Below are 20,195 nucleotides of genomic sequence, written 5' to 3' on the forward strand. Positions count from 1 at the left end.
TATTTATACAATCATTTAGGTTTTGTTTTGTTAAGATTACATATATACGCATATCTTTATTTATTGCAATTAATTTATTATCTACTTTTGTGTACGCAAATTTATTTACATGATTATACGTTGGTAACGATATTACATTCAAAATATCATATATTGGTTGCGCGACTATTGGAAATTTTAATATTGTATATACATTTGTTTTGTCGCAGTACGCGCTTACTTTCATATAATTTTCTATTGTTAACCATTCGTCGTATTTTATTTCGAACGGAAAATACGAACCTCGTGGTAACTGTAAGACGGCTTCTTTCAAATGGGAAATTATTTCATTTATTGGTGTTAATAGCGGATTCATTATGCCTTTACGTATGTATGTGAGGTATTCTAAAATGTCTTTCGGGTCTCTGATTAGATCTGTTATCATTGCTATAATTACAGTGAAATGTTCATCTATTTCTTCTCGCGTCGTATATTCTCTAATATAGTGATTTATTAATTTACCATTGTAATCTAATATTATTTCTAATTAATTTAAATAAATTATGGTAGTGTTTAGGACTTTTATTTGATTTTTCGCGACGTGTTTTAGTGTTTGCTGACTATTTTGTAATAGTTGAATTTGTTCGTTTATTAGTTTTCGCTATCATTCGCGTCCATAAGTCCAAATAACGTCTTAGTTATTGAGCCTACTCCATCTATCAGACCTCTGCGTCTGTCTGATGATGTTTTATACAGATTATTTACTAATTTTATTATTTTAGCTAGTGTATTAGAATCATTGTTGATAATGTTTTTTAAATTTTCGCACGCTCTTTTAATGTTATTTTCGGATTTTATGTTTTTACACATTTCGTTCGTTTGTTGCACATATTTATTTATTTGCCAGGTTTTATCATTTAGTTCAGTTATATCTAATTTGATGACTAATTTTCAGGTCTTCTTGATTTGATGTAGATATCCGATTTTCTCGTAGTAGATTCCTGGGTTGTGCTTGAATTCTTCAATTTCAAATGGAAGACGGGTTTCGTCTTGCTTGGTGAGAACGGGGTTGATCCCTAGTGTTAGTGTTCTGTAATAATATATATTAAGTATTATATTATGCACTCTGCGAGTCATATTTATTCGTTTCTTGCTAGTTTTATCAGTGTGGGATTGGTTTTAATTTTTCTCGACTAACTTTGCTATACTTTATATTCTTTTGCGAGCTTCAGTCTCTCGCTGTCTCTTTAATCAGAAACACTCGTTTTCATAAGTAACCAGTGAGGATGTCTGATACGAGTTATCCCGCCTCGTCGGAGAAGTTATCCGACGATAGGGGTGAAGTTTCGTGTGGCCCGCCTCTGCCGCGCGACCGTTTTGAGCGGGCATGTCTGCGCGTATATTCGAACAGCCCGTTATCCTTGCGGGTTGTGTTGAATGCAGGGTCTATAAACTCCTTTGTTAAAATTTGGACCAGCGTTAGTGACGCCATCTGGAAGTGTGCCTTCAGATAATATGAACTATCTTCCGAAAAATCAATATGGTCGATCAAAATACGATAGATCAAATATGGATCAAATACGCTTGAAGACACGTGTTGCAATATATTGTTGTCAATTGTAGTATTAAACAGTGTTAATTTTAAAAAACGAATAAATAGTTTAAGGTTAATTTTAGTGTTAATTTTATTATCAACCATTCTCAGTTGCATATATGTATAATTATTTTTTATCAAATACATACTTGAACTGTAATGCAACTGAGAATGTGTTGATAATAAAATTGACACTGTTTAACACTACAATTGACGACAATATATTGCAACACGTGTCTTCAAGCGTATTTGATTCACATTTGATCTATCGTATTTTGATCGACCATATTAATTTTTCGGAAGATAGTTCATATTATCCGAAGGCACACTTCCAGATGGCGTTACTAACGCTGGTGCACATTTTAACAAAGGAGTTTGCAAACCCTGGTTGAATATTAATACGGGTGAGCGCGTTGTGCATGAGGTGGTGGACTTCCTTGATATTTTCCGAGCGCAAGAGGCCCAGGAGTTTGCTGCCTTATGGGGGCGTCGTCGCTTTCAGCAACTCTTGATGCTCGGCGTGGGCGGCTATCGTCTGCCTGTGGTGCCTCTTCCTAGGCTGCGGGAGAGGATGCCTCCCATTGGTCGTGGTCGCTCGCCTGGGTAAGTGCATTTTATTTAATATTTAATATTCTATAAATAGCTTTAATTTGTTCACGTGCATGCGTATCGCTTTTCTTCCTCTTTTTATAGCATAATTAACATTGGAGTTTTTCTCTAAAATTGTATACGGTCCTGTCCAGAGTGAATCTAGTTTCTTTGATCTTCCACGTCGTAGTGTTTCGTCATATACTAATACTTTGTCTCCTATTTTAAATTGTGTTTCCTTTGTGCTTTTGTCGTATTGTTTTTGTCTTTTAGCTTTAAATTTTTCTTCTTTTATGTGTTCTTTCGCGAGTTGGTTTGTCGCTCTTAATCTTTCTTTTAATTCCTGTGCGTAATCGTCGTAATTATACGTCGGTTTAGGCGGTTTTGTCAATGCTGTCGGAATTTCGGCTTGATGTCCGTACACCAATTCGAAGGGTGTATATCCTGTAGCGGTATGCGGCGTTGTATTATATGTAAACATCGCGAACGGTATCCATTCATCCCATTCATCCATTCATCCATTCGTCCGTTTGATCTTCGTTTATATAATGTCGTAGATACTCGGCTAATGTGCGATGCGATCGTTCTAACGCGCCGTTGCTTTCCGGGTGATACGCGGTTGTTTGAATTTTGTTTATTTTTAATAGTTTACAAGTATTTTTAAATATCTCGCTCATGAAATTAGTTCCTTGATCCGTTAGAATTTTTTCCGGTATTCCGTGTTCAAGTATTATTTTTATAACAAATTCTTTACTAATTGTATTCGCTTCTTGATTCGGAATCGGTATTGCCTTGCTAAATTTAGTTAGATTATCTTGGAAAGTTAATAAATATTTATTTCCATTAGTAGTAACAGTTAGCGGTCCGACAATGTCTAACGCGCATTTTTCAAACGGTTTATTAAGCGTATCAGTAATTATTAACGGTACTTTATTTTTTCGCGATAATTTATTTTTTTTACAAGATTCGCATCTTGCAATATATCGTTCGACGTCTTTTGTTAAGTCTTTCCAACTATGCTGAAGTCGGATTCTTCTTATTGTTCGTTCTATTCCTTGAAACCCTCCTATAGGTGCATCATGATATTCGGAGAGTATTTGCTTTTTCTCCTCTTCTGTATATGTTTTTGCTTGTTCGTTGCTTGCTTCGTCTTCTTGTTCTTGTTCTTCTTCTTCTTCTTCTTCTATTATTAAGACTTCATGGTTATTATTTTCATCTGAGGGTCCCGGTATCGCGTTACGACTTAATGCGTCGGCGTTCGCGTTTGCTCGTCCGGCCTTATGTATAATTTCATAGTCGTATTCTTCTAGTTTTAATCTCCATCGGATTAGTCTTGATCCGGGGTCGTTTTACGTTAAACAACCATATTAGAGGTTTGTGATCGATCACAATTTTAAATTTTCTTCCATATACGTATGATCTAAAATGTTTTACGGTCCATACGATTGCTAATAATTCCTTTTCAGTGGTATTATAATTTTGCTCCGCCTTTGTTAATATTCTGCTGGCGTAAGCAATCGGTCAGTCGTTGCCTACCTTTCCTTGTGATAACACTGCTCCGATCGCATAGTCGGAGGCATCGGTGGTCACTGTAAATTCTTGCGTGAAGTCAGGGTACTTCAACACTTGTGCAGTCATTAATTTTTCCTTTAGTAGTTTAAATGCTGCTTGCTGTTCCGTTGTCCATTCGAACTTCTCCGATTTTTTCGTTAATTTTGTTAACGGTTTAGCTATTTTTGAAAAGTTTTCAATAAATTTCTTGTAGTATCCTGCGAGTCCTATGAAGGATTGGATATCCTTTACCTTTTTCGGCGTTGGAAATTCTTTTATCGCAGTTAACTTTGACAAGTCTGGCGATATTCTGTTTTCTGAAATAATATGCCCTAAATAAATTACTTCTTTGCGTAGAAATTCGCATTTATCCGGCTGCAATTTTAAATTAGTTTTTCGCAGTCTTTGTAGTACTTCCTTTAGACGTTTATTATGATCTTCTAAGCTCGATCCATATATTACGATGTCGTCGAGATAGACCAGGCATCTAAGTCCTTGTATTCCTGTTAAGACCGAATTCATCAGTCGTTGAAATGTTGCTGGCGCATTTTTTAATCCGAACGGCATTCGATTGAATTCGTAATGTCCGTAGGGAGTTGAAAAAGCTGTTTTATTTTTATCCCTCTCAGCCATTGGGATTTGGTGATATCCTGATGCTAAATCTAACGTGGTGAAATATTTCGCATTTCCCAGCTGATCTAGAATATCGGTTATATTAGACAATGGAAATGAATCGCCTATTGTTAATTCATTTAGCTTCCGAAAATCTATTACTACTCGGAGCTTCGGTTTTTCAGTTGCGTCTGTTTTTTTCGGCACTACTAATAACGGTGCGTTCCATTGACTTGTGCTAATTCGAATAATTTCTTTTAGCATTTCTTGAATTTGTCTATTTACCTCTGTCTTATGTTTCTCGGGTAAACGATACGGCTTCACGTTCACCGGCGCGGTGTCGGCACGCGTGTTTATCTCATGCTCTACCGTCGCGGTGCAAGTCAGTAGTTCTCCTTCTAAATGGAATATATCGCTGAATTCTTCGCAGATTTTTAAGAGTGTCTGCCTCTCTTCTGAATTTAAGTGTTGAGTTCGCAATAATTGTCAAATGTGCTGGACTCGCGGAGTGTTGGTTTTAATCTTCGTCCTTGATTTTATTGTATTTATTTCGGTTGTGCTAATTTTATCTTCCATGTCCTCTAATGTGACGATGGGGGTTGTTAACTCGATGGTTTCATCGGTCGTATTTATTACGCTCACGGGACATGAAAAATTTTTTGGTTCTACTAGACAGCTTCCAATATAAACTCCTGGCGTGGTTTCTTCTGTTCGGACTATCCCTATCCGATTACGATTAGTCGCAGCTTTTATTATTGTCTCGCGGATTTAAAATTATTTTATTGCAAGGATGGAGTTTTAATGTGCTTTTATTTTTATTTCGTTAGTTTCGTAATCACATTTAGCTGTTTGTTTTTTAAGGAAGTCTAATCCTAGAACTTCTTCGTGTTCTATGGCGGTATCGTCTTTTATTACGTAAAATGTATGTTTAATTTTGTGTTTATTAATTTTTATCGTAGCGTACATTTTGCCTAATGTATATATTTTATGTCCGCTTATTCCTATAAGTGCTATCTTCTTTTCGTATATTAATGTGTCGTCCTTTAAATGTTTTAATTTTATTAAGGAAATTGTTGATCCGGAATCGTATAACATGTTTATTTTTTCTCCTTTTACTTCGCGAATTGGTAGTATAACTTGTAGTGACTCGTATAGTTTCATAGCTAGTGTATCGACACGTTGCCCGAATGCATGTGCGGTTTCGCTTGATTTTTGTTTTAGCGAATTGAACTCTATTTGTAAATGAGTCGTGCTTTGTTTTGCTTGATAGCACGTTTCAAGTTGTTGTTTTAAATCTTCGAACGTTTGTATATTTCGCGTCTCGAAGTCTTGCATGGCTTTACCTTTTAATTTAGTATATAAAATTGCTTGCATTAACGATTCTTCGTCTGCGGGATTAATATTTTGTACCGCGTATGTACATGCATTTAAAAATTCTTGCAATATTTGTCGCGATGATCCGTCAAATTCGGGAATCATTGATCGCGCTTCTTTTAATGGTAGATAGTGCGGGGCTGCGCTACGTCTGTTTCTAATATCGCGTTCGGTACGTCCGTACTTCACGTCGCGTGGGACATCGTTTATATTTGCTCGTGGCTCGTTAAAGTTTCCTTGATTGATATGTACGTTTCGCACTTGTTCGCGTAAATCTCGTATTTCATCTTGCATTTCTCGAAAACTATGTACGAGTTCGGCTAATAGTATATTACTAGTGCTTTCGACCGGGCGACCGGCGTCTTCATTATTCGCGGCTGCATTTTGTTCGGCCTGTTGCTCTCGCAAGCGTTCGATCTCTCTATCGACGGCTTCGTTATCCATACTTCTTTCGGAATTTGGCTCAAAGAGACTAATATCAATGGATATCGGCGAATAATTTCTCCTGACAGTAACTCGACTAACGCTTTGTCGGTCCTGTTCTAAATTATCGTCTTGTTCGCGCGCTTCGGAAGATTCGGAACTCGAATATTGATTCTCTAAATTTCTTCGCACGCTATTTCGTATATCTGAGTAGCTTCTTCCGCAACTTGGAGCGGTGTTACAAGACCTAATCTATTTGCCAATCGTGCTGGCACGCTCAAAAATCGCGGGCTATTAAATCGAAATCGGTTTAACGATTCCGACATTTAAATTAAATTTCGACTTACAATAGTAGTACGGTGAATCGCATGGTCGCTTATCGGTTCGCTCGACTGCTGACGCTGCTAGATACGGGTCGTTGTCCGTCGGTGATGCGTTGCCTTGACGAAGGTCGTAGATCGACGTTGGTCCTTGGGCGCTGGTGCTTCTTTTCAGATACAGCTGCTTGATCCCTTATCGCTTGTTGACTTTATGCGTTATATGTTGAGTGGTCTGCTTGAGTCCGTCTGTTTTAATATAGCAGTTGCTCCGTCCACTTTATTAATTTTGTATTTTCTTTTTGTTGCAGATGTTAAAGATCCAGGAGGATTTTTCGGTGGTTCGCAATCTCGGCTATCCCACCGCTGCCACCAAAATGTTGTGCCAGGAGCGGCACGGAATGTGGGATAGCCGGGAGATTCCAAAGAATGCCTCGGACCGTCACTTAGTTTTACACCTTTTATTATTTTTTTATTATGATTTTCACAAATATATTCACTTATAGTAATTTGCTTGATTTTAATTAAGCCTTCTCCCTTACTATCGTTAAGTCGTCTCGTTAGCAATTCAATTAGATTTCGTAAATTAGCGGTTAGCTCTGGATTCGCACTCTTCTTTGATTAATTTTCTATTAACGACTGTCCGCCGCGGACTCGCGGTGGACCGTTTTTAACACCTCGTTTTTAGGGGTATTTTGGAGGGGATCGCCTAGCGACATGACCATACATGGTCATGGAAGATTTTCGTGGCGGTCAAGTCCAAGTGCAAGCGAAGGAGGTTCAAAGTCAAATCCCTTCCCCGTTGGTATTTTCGCGTTTCCGGCGAACTCGCGCGTGGTTCGCTGAAGTAGCGGTTTTACGCGGTTCGCGAACATTCCATCGCATTTTAATTATATAAAATTTATTAACGGTAAAATAAAATAAAGTTATAGTCTTTCGGACTATAACAATATACTTAAACATATGTAGTGATTAAATATATGTAGTACTTAAATATATGTAGTGACGCAAACTCAAAATTTAATAATAAATTGATGTATCTATTCTGTTACAATTTTTACAATATTCGAAGGAGGATAAAAATTTTTTCGTATTTGCTTGGTACGTGTGAATTCGCGACTGCATTGTCATGGTGGATTATTTAATCGCTTGTTCAGTTCTTTAATTTCGAGTTTTTTAATTTTGCTCTCATATTTTCAGCTCGAACGTTCAAGCACGAATATTCGGGAATGAAGAATGTTTGAAAATAAAATATACTCTGTAAAAAATATTAAAATTTAACAAAAAAGCTTGATCAATTATGTAAATTATTTCTCTCCATATAATAAATAAATAGGAAGAAAATGTATTAATAAAATATATAATTAATTAAATAAATAAAGTATATGAAATATATGTAATTAATTAATGAAATAAAATATATTGCGACGTTAATTTTTTTTTATTATTACAATCCTCCTCGGGTGTTAGAGAGGAGGATGCGAGGGGGAGCGAAAACGTCGTCAAAAACACAAGGACGAAATGAGATACTTGCGCTCGGAGGAACAGAGATGGAGGGTGGTCCGTCATGGCGAAGTGAAGGCCGTCTCGAGATCACGAAATTGGGCACCAGATACGGTCTTTCACGTATCAGTTCGCTAAACGGCAAAATAACGCGAAAAACGCTGGCCTTATTCGCCACGGGCCGACTAACGATAGAGGGGCAGGGTCTGTGGAAAAGTTATTTGTTTTATACGAGGCTTTGGAAATTCAGAAATTCGACAAACACGACAGAATCCACACGAAAGGCCAACACCCAAATAAATTACGCGGACTTAATATCGAAAAATATAACACATTTATTAAGAAAAAAAATAGAAAATAAAATAAAAGAAATAACAAATTAAAAAGAGAAAGAATAATAATAAATTAGAAAATTTGAAATAACGAAATATAACAGATATTCCTTCGACAGCGGTGATAATAATAAAGCGATTCACTTCTTCTAGATTGTTTTAATATAAGAAAGCGATAACACTTCTTCTAGACCGTTTCAAATTTTCTAATTTATGTTATTATTCTTTCTCTCTTTAATTTGTTATCTCTTTTATTTTATTTTATTTTCTATTTTTTTCTTAATAATTCGACGATCAAATCATCGAACTTGGTACAGACCTTTTCCCTTTACTCTTTTACTCGCTATTCTAATCGACAGCAATAGGTTCGACAGGATGCTTAATAAGTGAGCGAAAAAAGTGGATTAATTTGCGAAGACGGAAATCCTCGCTTGCGATGAGCACGGTCGATGCAATCGATAATCGACAGCCGTCGAACGCCGCTTGTACTTTACTTTTCGGCGTAACGCTCTTTACCTTACGCGAATCTCTCGAATTTCGACAATCTCGCAATTTATCGTAATTTATTACACACCGCGACACACTCACACCCACGACAAATACCACGAAATAAGCGCAGATCATACGACGTAATTAAGCACGACAAAGACGGAACGATACTCACAAATTCACGACGCGCAACGCTCACACACGCGCGCTAATTAACGCACGAAAACCGCTCGAAGATCGATTGCGGGGATGTCTTATGCGGCTTCGACAACTCTCTTCACGACAGCAAGTATAGCGAACGCATTTCCCGCGATTTACCGCGCACCTCGAATCCCGGAGAGAGACGAACGATTTCCTATCAATTAAGGCCGACGTTAGGATCGTCTTCGACGCCTCGGTCGCTTGTCTCCAGTCGCCCGAAATGCACGAAAATCGAAAGCTCAGGGCAAAGCTCGAGCGACAATGAAACACGAAAATGATCGGCGATGGAAATGACGGCGACAGAACAGCCGGGTAGCGGACGGGATCGCGTACGTAGCTCACAATTTAGAGATGGGCAACCTCACCGATACTCGCTCCTGTAGGCAGGGGATGATCCTCGACTCCGTCCTCTCGATCTGATCTCGGCAGCGACACGACAACGAGAGTAAACAGAGTAGGTACTACACGCTACGAGCGCCCGCATCAGAATGTCTGCCTCGATTTCGCGATCCAGGGTCGATAACGGCGTCAATCCTGCATGCAGGGGTGCGCGGATCCGCGGCCAATAGCACCGCGACACGCGAGATATCGGGTCTGTTCTTTTTAGATGCACTTCTGCATTAGTGCGATAAGTTAGAAAAAGACAAACATACTTTCTTTCACTCTAACTAATTGCACTAGTGCAACAAAGCAGCTAAAAAGAACAGGCCCATCATTGCGCCCTGCGACAATGCCATATCGGGGGTCGTAACGGCCCCGATAATTTAAATCGACTAATTTTAGGCGACCCTTTTATCGGCGGTCCTCTTTAGCTGATCTCTTGCTACCGTCCGCGGAGATTAGCGTCGTCCCGGGCCCCGTAATTTCGGGCATAGATAGCCGTTTCGGGGGAGGTTCCTTCTTCCTCGGCCGGAGCGAACGCCACCCGGGATCCTGCTGTTTCGACTTGGAGATTCTTGGGCGCTATCCCCGCGCTCGAATCGGTGGTTGGAAGAAAAGCGCCGTGTCGGTTGTCGCTAGAGATTCCTCTTCGTCCTCTTCCTGATGTTTTTCGGCGGGTTGCCCTAAGTACAAAATAATACATAAAAAAAATAATAACTATTAAAGACGCGAAATATCAATTATCGCTCGTCTCTCCGGAGATCTCGATTCGGCTCTCGCAATCTTTTTCTGACGCGGCTGCTCGGCTCGCGCCCCGCCAAGATTTTCGGATGGACGCGCGTAGGGACGGCAACGTCACAATATATAAAAAAATGTATTAATAAAGTATATAATTAATTTAATAGATAAAGAGTGACGCCAAAAATCGCCTGTTTCGCCACCCTTGAAATCCGACTTGAATTTAGTGCTAAACGATAGTTATATAAGAAATTGATCCTCTGAAAGTTTCAGAATGAGCCCACTCTTTATCTTCAAGATATGAGGAGTCAAAGTTCGCATTGTGCATCAACGTCCTTATCAACTGTTCTGACTCATTTCAGATGGTGCTTGATTAGCGTGAGTCCCCATGCCTCTCACGTTTTGGGGTGCGGATTAAGAGAGTATGACCCACACGTGCGCGCGCGCGCGCGCGCACACACACACACACGTATGTAGGTATATGTGTAAGATTTTATTCTTCATGACATTTATCATGACCTTATTTTCTGCATGTAGATCTTATTGAAGCAGTGGATAAGGCACTTGATGCACAATGCGAACTTTGACCCATTATATCTTGGAGATAAAGAGTGGGCTCAATCTGAAACTTTCAGAGGATTAATGTCTTATATATAACTATCGTTTAGCACCAAATTCAAATTGGATTTCAAGGGTGGCGAAACAGGCGATATTTGGCCTGTTTTTGGCGTCACTCTTTCAAGATTTTTTACAAAGGGTACATTTTATTTTCAAACATTTTTCATCCACGAATATTCGTATCTTGAACGTACAATCTGGAAATATGAGTCACCAAAATTTAAAATAAAATTAAAAACTCGAAATTAAACAACTGAACAAGCGATTAAATAATCCGCATGACAATGCAATCGCATGAACTCGAAGGTATCAAGCAAATATGAAATAATTTGCATCCAGGCAACGCTTTCGAATATTGCAAAAATTGTAACAGAATAGATACATCAATTTATTATTAAAGTTCGAATTTGCGTCGCTACGTGTGTTTAAGTATACTCTATTTGTCTGATTTATAATCTTGTCGTGTTTGACCAATAATTTCTACCACAAGTCTTATACAATATATAAAACAAACGAATAACTTGCTTACATATTCTAGTTACTTGAGTATTATCATGAAAGGATAGAACCAGTGCAGTACACTTTATTTGATAATGAATGCAAAAACAATGTATTATCTTTAGTCAATGAGTTCGCCAAAGAGCTAAAAAATATATCTGGAAAATGTATAGATATCGGTTCTATATAATTTCCGGAGATATAACGAAGAAGATTCTTCTTCAATTCTTGATTCAAACCGGACAATGATTGGTAAGAAAAAATAATAAATTATAAGAATATAAAAAAAGAAAGAAACGTGCGCGCACTCACATACACTGTGTGAGATAAATATAAGTTAATACAACAATTATAACAAAGATATAACAATTATTATAAAGGTACAGATATTATAGAGAAAATGATTAAATATACAAACAAAACGTACGGAAATGAGGAACAACTCAAATTCGAAGTGCTGGATATTCAACATAAAAGTTTGCCCGAAAAATGCATTTCAAAATTTGATCATATATTCTCCTTTTTCATACTTTACAATAGTGATCATGATATTCGATAAGAAAAATTATTAAATTAAAAGTACTTTTTTTAAAGCAGATTAGTGTCTTTTTTTCGTATTATTAAATATATAAATATATTATTATTTTCATATTATTTTCATATTTTCTTTATTATTTTTATATTTATTTATATATTACTTTATACATAACATTATTATTATAAAAAATTAAAAAAATGAAATAAAAAATAAAAATAAGAACATAAATAAACATAAATAAAATAATAATAATATAAATATAATTTTTTGTACATTTTTATACATTTGTTTAGTTTTGCGAAACAATAGAAACTGCTCTTTCTAACTACTATTTAAAATATATATAAAATTATAGCTAAAATTATATGTAAAATTAAACAACGTTAAAGATTTTTTAGAATAAACATTCTTTAAACTCTTTTCCGTGAAGATCTGGTTAAGAATCGGAGATGTTAATGAAATCGTTATGTAATGTCAAATTGTGCCGAATGTAATTGAACGTTGACGGAATTAACCGAAAGAATGACGCCAAAAACAGGCCAAAAATCGCCTGTTTCGCCACCCTTAAAATCCGACTTGAATTTGGTGCTAAACGATAGTTATATATAAGACATTAATCCTCTGAAAGTTTCAGATTGAGCCCACTCTTTATCTCCAATAAATGATGGGTCAAAGTTCGCATTGTGCATCAAGTGCCTTATCCACTGCTTCAATAAGATCTACATGCAGAAAATAAGGTCATAATATGTGTCATGAAGAATAAAATCTTACACATATACCTACATACGTGTGTGTGTGTGTGTGCGCGCGCGCGCGCGGGTGGGTCATGCTCTCTTAATCCGCACCCCAAATCGTGAGAGGCACGAGGACTCACGCTAATCAAGCACCCCAAATCGTGAGAGGCACGGGGACTCACGCTAATCAAGCACCATCTGAAATGCGTCAGAACAGTTGATAAGGACGTTGATGCACAATGCGAACTTTGACCCCTCATATCTTGAAGATAAAGAGTGGGCTCAATCTAAAACTTTCAGAAAATCAATGTCTTATATATAACTATCGTTTAGCACTAAATTCAAGTCAGCTTTTAAGGGTGGTGAAACAGGCGATTTTTGGCGTCACTCTTTACAGCATATGTGTAATTATGAAAAGTATGAATAAACTTTTTATCCATCGGATGCAATATGTGTAATATATCGATAATTTAAAGTGTATTAAGATATTTTATGTAAAAATCGATTTATATACATATAGCGATTTTTTTAATTCTTCTTGCAAGCATATTAGTGCTGTTACGTAATCGGCTGTTTTAGAAATAACGCAAAGAGAAAGTACAGATTCTTTAATATAGATCGTCAGGAATATTTTTTACTACATATTATATAAATTTACGTAATGCGCTTGCATTATCAATAGTACAAGGATGAATCTTTCTTTTTTGCATATGGATCGAGCGACTTCTATGCCAATTATTGCGATTTATAAGAACTTAAATGAAAGTTTGTTTACACTGTGAAGGAGATGGAGACTGTAGCATCCAACTGGCTACGCTTTATGAATATGAAAACAAGTTTGACCACTTTGATACCTTGCAGATGCGCACATAAGTAATGTTACATATTGATGATTATTTGTGAAAAAGCGTGACATGAAATTATATAAACTGTGAATGAGAGAAAAAAAAGAGAGAAAGAACGCATGTGTAAATTCATTTATTATCCGCAAGTCATACCGATGAGGATATTGTAGACTAGAAATAAGTTTTAACAAGAAATGTTGAAATACATAATAACAGAAAGAAGCGTGTCTTAAATATATTTAAAAAAAAAATGTTTTAAACCTTTTCTTATCTCGCATGTAACAAAGATGTATATGTAATTATGCATAATAGAGACTGTAATGTCAGAATTGGAGAGAAACACTTTTTATTTTAATTTTTATAATTATATTTTTTTCTTCATTCTAAATGTTTTAATATGTCTGAAAATAACGCCATGTTCACAGCTTGCAGACGTTTCTTTTTCTTCCATAATAGACTGACTCCCATCATAGACTGATACAATTATGAAACATTCTTCTGTGCATAAATTACTAGCACAGTATAATTAAAAGGATCCTTCTTTTTCTCATCATCACATAGCTTATCATTAGTTTGATTACTTCTGTATTCTTTATCTTGAATTTCCTCGCATATACGTGTAAATTCATTCTGGAATTCTATCCTTAGATTATGCGACAATTGCTCCAAAAATGCAAAACTGTGCTGTGAGATAACCATGGCTGTTGAAATAAACAATAAAGTTAGAAAATTTTTAATTAAAAGAAATAAGGAAAAACATAATATGAAAAACATCCATGATACGAATGTTAATCACATAGTGTAGAATTTAATTTTTGAATGCATATCACGAAAAAATACTTACATACAAACTTTTTTGCACTCAGAACACTATTTATCTCTCGATGACTGCAATGTTGAACTTGAAATCCGATATTTTCAAACATTTCTTTCAGTTCTTTATCAGGTTGGACTGAATCGTGAAACCCAGTATATTTCCTTTTGTCCTGTATAAGTTAATTCTATTAGTGTAATTTATAGATGAACTTCGAGGTAATGTAATACATGAATATATAATATATAAAGAAAGCAATTTTAAAAATTATGCTGAGTACATTGCAAACTATTACATTTGATAGTCGCGATATCAATATTTTCACTAAAGATAATAAAGTGAAGATAATAAATTCTATGTGTTATAGTAATCCTACATCAATAAATTAGAATTTAATGTAATCGAATCTTTTAGTTAATTACATGCATATACACTCGTCGGATTTTTGAAATTTATAAAAACAAAGTTTTTTTTTACACATGTGCAAATTAATGTACAATCTTTTTTCTTATACTACATCTTTGATAATAATAATGATATAATAATATACCTTCATGTATGATGCAAATCGCATATCTTGCATTATAACTTTCAGAGATTCAAAAAGCATTCTGTGATGCGCTATGCTTAATATAAGCATAATTTTACCAGGTCGAAGCATACAATAAATATTTTTAGAAGTTTGGCTGTTAAACAACGAAATTAAACTGTTAATTATAATTTTAAAAATATACATCTATTAAAATACATCTATTAGAATATTCTTTTGAAACACAGTTGTGTGTAAAAGTATGTTGGTGAAGTCATATAAAAATAGTAAAAAACAATTATAATGAACTAAAGAGTTATACGCTAAATGTTTCCATGCTAAATTTATCTATTAATATTGTACATATTAAATATATAAATAAAAACATATGTTTCGACACATTAGTTTGGCCATCCTCAGTATTACAATTGATTGCAAAATAAAAAATGTACTATACATAATGTCGCATTCTGATATATCGAAAAATAAATATAATAATATAAATCTAAATCTGATATGTTATAAATCTTCGTTAAAATTTAAAAGAAAGGATGTTGTTATTAATTTAATCGAATAAAAATATAATTTTGATTAAAATATATATATATATATATATATATATATATATTTATTTATTTCTTGATAGGTAAAGGATCAAGTTGTTCAAACTATCAAGCGACGCGGTAGCGTCGCGACGCCAAGTACATAAAAAACTGATAAAAAATTGGATCCGAGCATTGAGAGTCACTGTTTTCGGCGCGGCGCTACCAAGTAGCTTATCCGGAATTTTATGTTAAATGACGTCACACACATAAACTTTCGATTGAAATATTTCAGAAACTAAAGCCGTAATTAAAAATCTAACGGCATTTTTCTTATATAATGTAAGAATTCAAGCTTTCGATTGTGACCAGTTTGAATAAAATCGGTGCAATTAATCCCTAGAAATGATAATCGCATGTCAGAATTGTGACATTTTTCATTTTCCGTCATAATAAGGTTCAGACTCATGAACGTATCTTCGCACGCACACATTCAAAGCGATTTTGTCCCTCAAGCTGCGTTCATACCGCGTATATATGATTATTCGCTTTAGTGTGCAAAAATGCTTTAAGAAACAAAACCATTTATGCACATGTGTGTGCATACGTGTGATATGTGTATACGTGTGAGAAATTAATTTATCGCATAACAATTTTCAAAAACCTCTTGGGGGTAAAATCTAATCTATCTCGAAAACGGTATCACAAAAATATAAAAACTGAGCCGTTAGATAAGACTTCTAAAGAGACTAATTTATCGTATTATAACAATATTCAAAAACCACTCCTTGGGAGTGAACTATAATATGTAGAAAATGACTTTGTAAAAATACGCGACTTACCCTTAGTAAAGATTTTTAAAAATGCGTATATATTTTTTGCAGAAATAATATAAATTTTTACAAAAAAGAGTGGTGATATCCCTCTAGAAGCAACCTTATAACGGTAAAATAAAATACGTCAAGTACATAAAAAAATATCTTTAAAAAATCTAACATATATTTTCTGTAGAAATAATATAAATTTTGCAAAAAGCAGTGAGATCTCCTAAAAAAAACCTTATAAAGGTAAAAAAATATGCCAAGTACATAAAAAAATCGAAAAATCTAAAAGAGTGATAAAAATAAAATATTTAAAAATCGATATGAGATCAATACTATTAGCCAAGTACAATAAATTATGTGATATTAATTTGTAATCGATACTAAATGAGTTAAGATTACTTTAATTCCTAAAGCATTTTTTATATGATATATATAATTTAAAAAAGTTTTACACAAATTCTAAATCGCATAAATGACCTTCAGGTCGAAGTAAGATATGAAAACTTGGTGTGCCCCCCCTCCCGCTCCGTCGTTTACATATCTTGAATAAAATAAAAAATTTGATTATATAATATACATATATACAATATATATTTGTTAATCCTTTCATTTAGTAAGTACAATTTACATTTTTATAAAATAAGCTTTAGACTACGAATATGCAACAGGCAGCCTGTGGGCCAGAAACGACCTACGAAGCTTTTCAATCTGACTTACAACAATTAAACTTTACTTGTAGATAATAAGAAAATAAAAAAAACTCATAAAGAAAGAGATTTCACTTTGCCTAATCTCTATGTGATGATTTCCAGGTAATACAGAGGAGACAAGATATATAAGTTCGAAATTTAGCTACGCGCGTACGCAGTCCGTAGTGTAATTTTAAATTTTACATTGGGTCCATCAAAAATCTAGCTTTTTTCTGTTTTTAAACTGTATATATGATTTAAATACGGGGCAAGTTTTCATATCTTACTTCGACCTGAAGGTCATTTATGCGATTTAGAATTTGTGTAAAACTTTTTTAAATTATATACATCATATAAAAAATGCTTTAGGAATTAAAGTAATCTTAACTCATTTAGTATCGATTACGAATTAATATCATATAATTTATTGTACTTGGCTAATAGTATTGATCTCATATCGGTTTTTAAATATTTTATTTTTATCACTCTTTTAGATTTTTTGGTTTCTTTTATGTACTTGGCGTATTTTTTTACCTTTATAAGATATTTTTAGAAGATCAATAATTACTCTCAATGTATTAATATATGAATTTAGCACATGGTTCTTTAGTCTACTATAATAGTTTTTTTACTATTTTAGATAATAGGAGATTTTTTATTACAAATAGTTCCTTTTTATTTAAATTTTGTCACATATAAAGTTATTTCCTACAAAAAAAAACTAATCGATGTTTTTAATTTAATAATTTTTCTTACCAAATGTCATCCAACCATTGCAAAGTATGAAATGAGAATATATGATCAAAATTCGAAATGTATTTCTCGTGCAAACTTTTAGTTTGAATATCCAACACTTCGAATTTGAGTCGTTTGTCATCACCGTATGTTTCGTTCGCATATTTAACCATTTTCTCCATAATATCTATACCTTTATAATAATTTTTATATCTTTATTTTAATTGTTGTATTAGCTTATACTTACAGCACACAGTGCATATGTGCGCGCGTTTTTTTCTTTTTTTATATTTTTATAATTTATTATTTTTTCTTACCAATCATTGTCGCGTTTGGATCAAGAAACGGAAGAAGAATCTCCTTCGTTATATCTCCGGGACCAGAACCGATATCCATACATTTTCCAGATATATTTTTTAGCTCTTTTGCGAACTCATTGAGTAAAGATGATACATTTTTTTTGCATTCATTATCAAATAAACTGTACTGCGCTGGTTCTACCATGACTTCACGATGTACTCAGATAACTAGAATAAGTAGGATATTAATCACTTGTCATGTAATTATTAAATAAAATTTGTGATAGGGATTATTGATCAATCATGACAAATATAAGACAAACTGACAAATACAATGTACTTAAACACATGTAATGACGCAACCTCAAAATTTAATAATAAATTGATGTATCTATTCTGTTACAATTTTTAGAATATTCGAAGGAGGATAAAAATTTTTTCGTATTTGCTTGGTACGTGCGAATTTGCGATTGCATTGTCATGGCGAATTATTTAATCATTTGCTCAGTTGTTTAATTTCGAGTTTTTTAATTTTGCTGACTCATATTTTCAGATCGAACGTTTAAGCACGAATATTCGGGAATGAAAAATGTTTGAAAATAAAATATACTCTTTGTAAAAAATATTAAAATTTAACAAAAAAGCTTGATCAATTATGTAAATTATTTCTCTCCATATAAATAAATAAATAGGAAGAAAATGTATTAATAAAATATATAATTAATTAAATAAATAAAGTATATAAAATATATAATTAATTAAATAAATAAAATATATATAAAATGTATTAATAAAGTATATAATTAATTAAATAAATAAATTAAATAAATGAAATATAATTAATTAAGTTTCAAAATTGCAGATTCTATCTATAGTGTCCTTTGTCGTGCACTTGATGAACATATATTCTGTGTATTAGGAAATAAAATCACTCTGTTAGCAAGCTTAATTTTATTTTTCTTTAATTCTGCTGTTTCGTCGATTGTGGAACAGCGACAGCTAAGTCGGCCGATGACGAGACACGATCGACATACATGCTTCTTTCTTTGGCATAATATTGGACGAAAGTGCAAACATAATGAATTGAACGATACGCTTAAATTTCAATTATTACTGCACTATGCGAGATCAATTATATTTTAATATAGCTCTCTTCAGATTCCGACTTTATCGCGGTTCATGTATACTCACCGATGTTATTCGTTGTAAATTTCACAGGCTCAGTATATACGTAATACTGATCCAGTGCTCCAGGTGCGCTATTTATTTGTTAGTCGATATTTGGTCGCGAGAATCATACGAGCTTGAGGACCAATAGTAGACGTTTTCTTTAAATCGCGACAGAGAGCAAAAAATGACTGAATAGATAGACGGAGCCTTTTAAGAGGAATATAACTAATAAATATGGATATATATTATCATATCTATGTTAATATATCTATACTGATAAATGCGATAAAGGCAGTGCATAAATTTCAGTCAACGTTCAATTTCATTCGGCACAATTTAACATTACATGAAAATTTCATTAACATCTCCGATTCTTAACCAGATCTTCACGGAAAAGAGTTTAAAGAATTTTTATTTTAAAAAATCTTTAACGTGTCGCTTAATTTTACATATAATTTTAGCTATAATTTTATATATATTTTAAATAGTAGTTAGAAAGAGCAGTTTCTATTGTTTCGCAAAACTAAACAAATGTATAAAAATGTACAAAAAATTATATTTATATTATTATTTTATTTATGTTTATTTATGTTTTTATTTTTATTTTTTATTTCATTTTTTTAATTTTTTATAATAATAATGTTATATATAAAGTAATATACACTCGCGTCCAAGAAATAGGGAACGCTTTTCAGAGGCCGAAAGAATGGTCATTTTCAATTGACTGTAACTCGGCGAAAAATAACCACAGAAAAAAAACTAAAAAAGCATTTTGAAGCTTAAACCTTCGTCTTTAAGATGCTGTAGGCGATTTTTCAGAAGATCAATTTTTTTAAATTCTGTACTTTAAAGTACGAGGCAAAACATTTTATCAAAAAATTATACAAGTTTGACGCTTTCCAGCTCGATAAGAAAATTTTTTTCTAAAACGTTATTCAAATAGTAATAAACTACAACATATTCTCTACAGTTTGCTTTTTTAAAAATTGCCGTATGATTTTTTTTCACCGAGTTATCGGACTTTGAAAAAAAAACGTGTTTTTCAGGAGAATTATCATAGCTCGCTGAAAAATGCCGTTACGGAATAGTTTAAAAAAGCATTTTATAGAAAAAAGTGTATACCTTAACGTCTTGTAGATTATTTTTTGCAATTTTCTTCATTTGCTGTTCTGCAGCTGTGTGAGAAAACCATTGTTTTGTTCCTGAAGCGCTGTTTTTGACACTCTGCAGTTCCGTGGAAAATTTTTTTTCGAAACTTTTCGCTCCAGAACTACAAAC

General features: G+C 33.9%; 2 protein-coding genes and 1 long non-coding RNA gene across 3 annotated transcripts in view; 1 reads left to right on the plus strand and 2 right to left on the minus strand.

Annotated features, from left to right (window-relative positions):
* The window catches only part of LOC145968301 (uncharacterized), a 21,697-nt gene extending 12,290 nt beyond the window's left edge, over positions 1-9,407 (minus strand). The window contains exon 1 of the mRNA XM_083093682.1: positions 9,329-9,407. The gene's annotated coding sequence lies outside the window, so the exon portion shown is untranslated. The remainder of the gene's footprint in view (positions 1-9,328) is intronic.
* Positions 1,701-6,947, plus strand: LOC145968738 (uncharacterized). The gene is made up of 2 exons (XR_014437842.1): positions 1,701-2,176; positions 6,750-6,947. It is a non-coding gene; the product is annotated as an uncharacterized LOC145968738 (long non-coding RNA).
* Positions 9,408-13,433: 4,026 nt separating the features above from the next.
* On the minus strand, positions 13,434-19,074 carry LOC145967810 (juvenile hormone acid O-methyltransferase-like). Its single transcript, XM_083092783.1, has 6 exons — positions 18,939-19,074; positions 17,766-17,975; positions 17,470-17,641; positions 14,680-14,815; positions 14,160-14,301; positions 13,434-14,016 (listed from the first exon to the last, which is right to left on the minus strand). The coding sequence occupies exons 2-6, from the start codon at positions 17,950-17,952 to the stop codon at positions 13,799-13,801; spliced, it is 855 nt and encodes a 284-aa protein (XP_082948909.1). The 5' UTR covers positions 17,953-17,975; positions 18,939-19,074; the 3' UTR covers positions 13,434-13,798.
* Positions 19,075-20,195: the final 1,121 nt, after the last annotated feature.

This window comes from Camponotus vicinus, unplaced genomic scaffold, assembly GCF_025532165.1.
Source record: "Camponotus vicinus isolate PSW18456_S1 unplaced genomic scaffold, iyCamVici1.0 SCAF_3, whole genome shotgun sequence".
Classification (NCBI taxonomy): Eukaryota; Metazoa; Arthropoda; class Insecta; order Hymenoptera; family Formicidae; genus Camponotus; species Camponotus vicinus.

What these genes read in the sequence shown, in the direction of transcription:
- LOC145967810 (XM_083092783.1), bottom strand. Translation starts at nt 17,952, where the DNA reads ATGGTAGAACCAGCGCAGTACAGTTTATTTGATAATGAATGCAAAAAA. An exon ending in CAATGGTTGGATGACATTTG is followed by an intron (nt 14,816 to 17,469) that starts GTAAGAAAAATT and finishes GTTGTTTAACAG; the next exon opens with CCAAACTTCTAAAAATATTT. An exon ending in GAGTGCAAAAAAGTTTGTAT is followed by an intron (nt 14,017 to 14,159) that starts GTAAGTATTTTT and finishes TTATTTCAACAG; the next exon opens with CCATGGTTATCTCACAGCAC.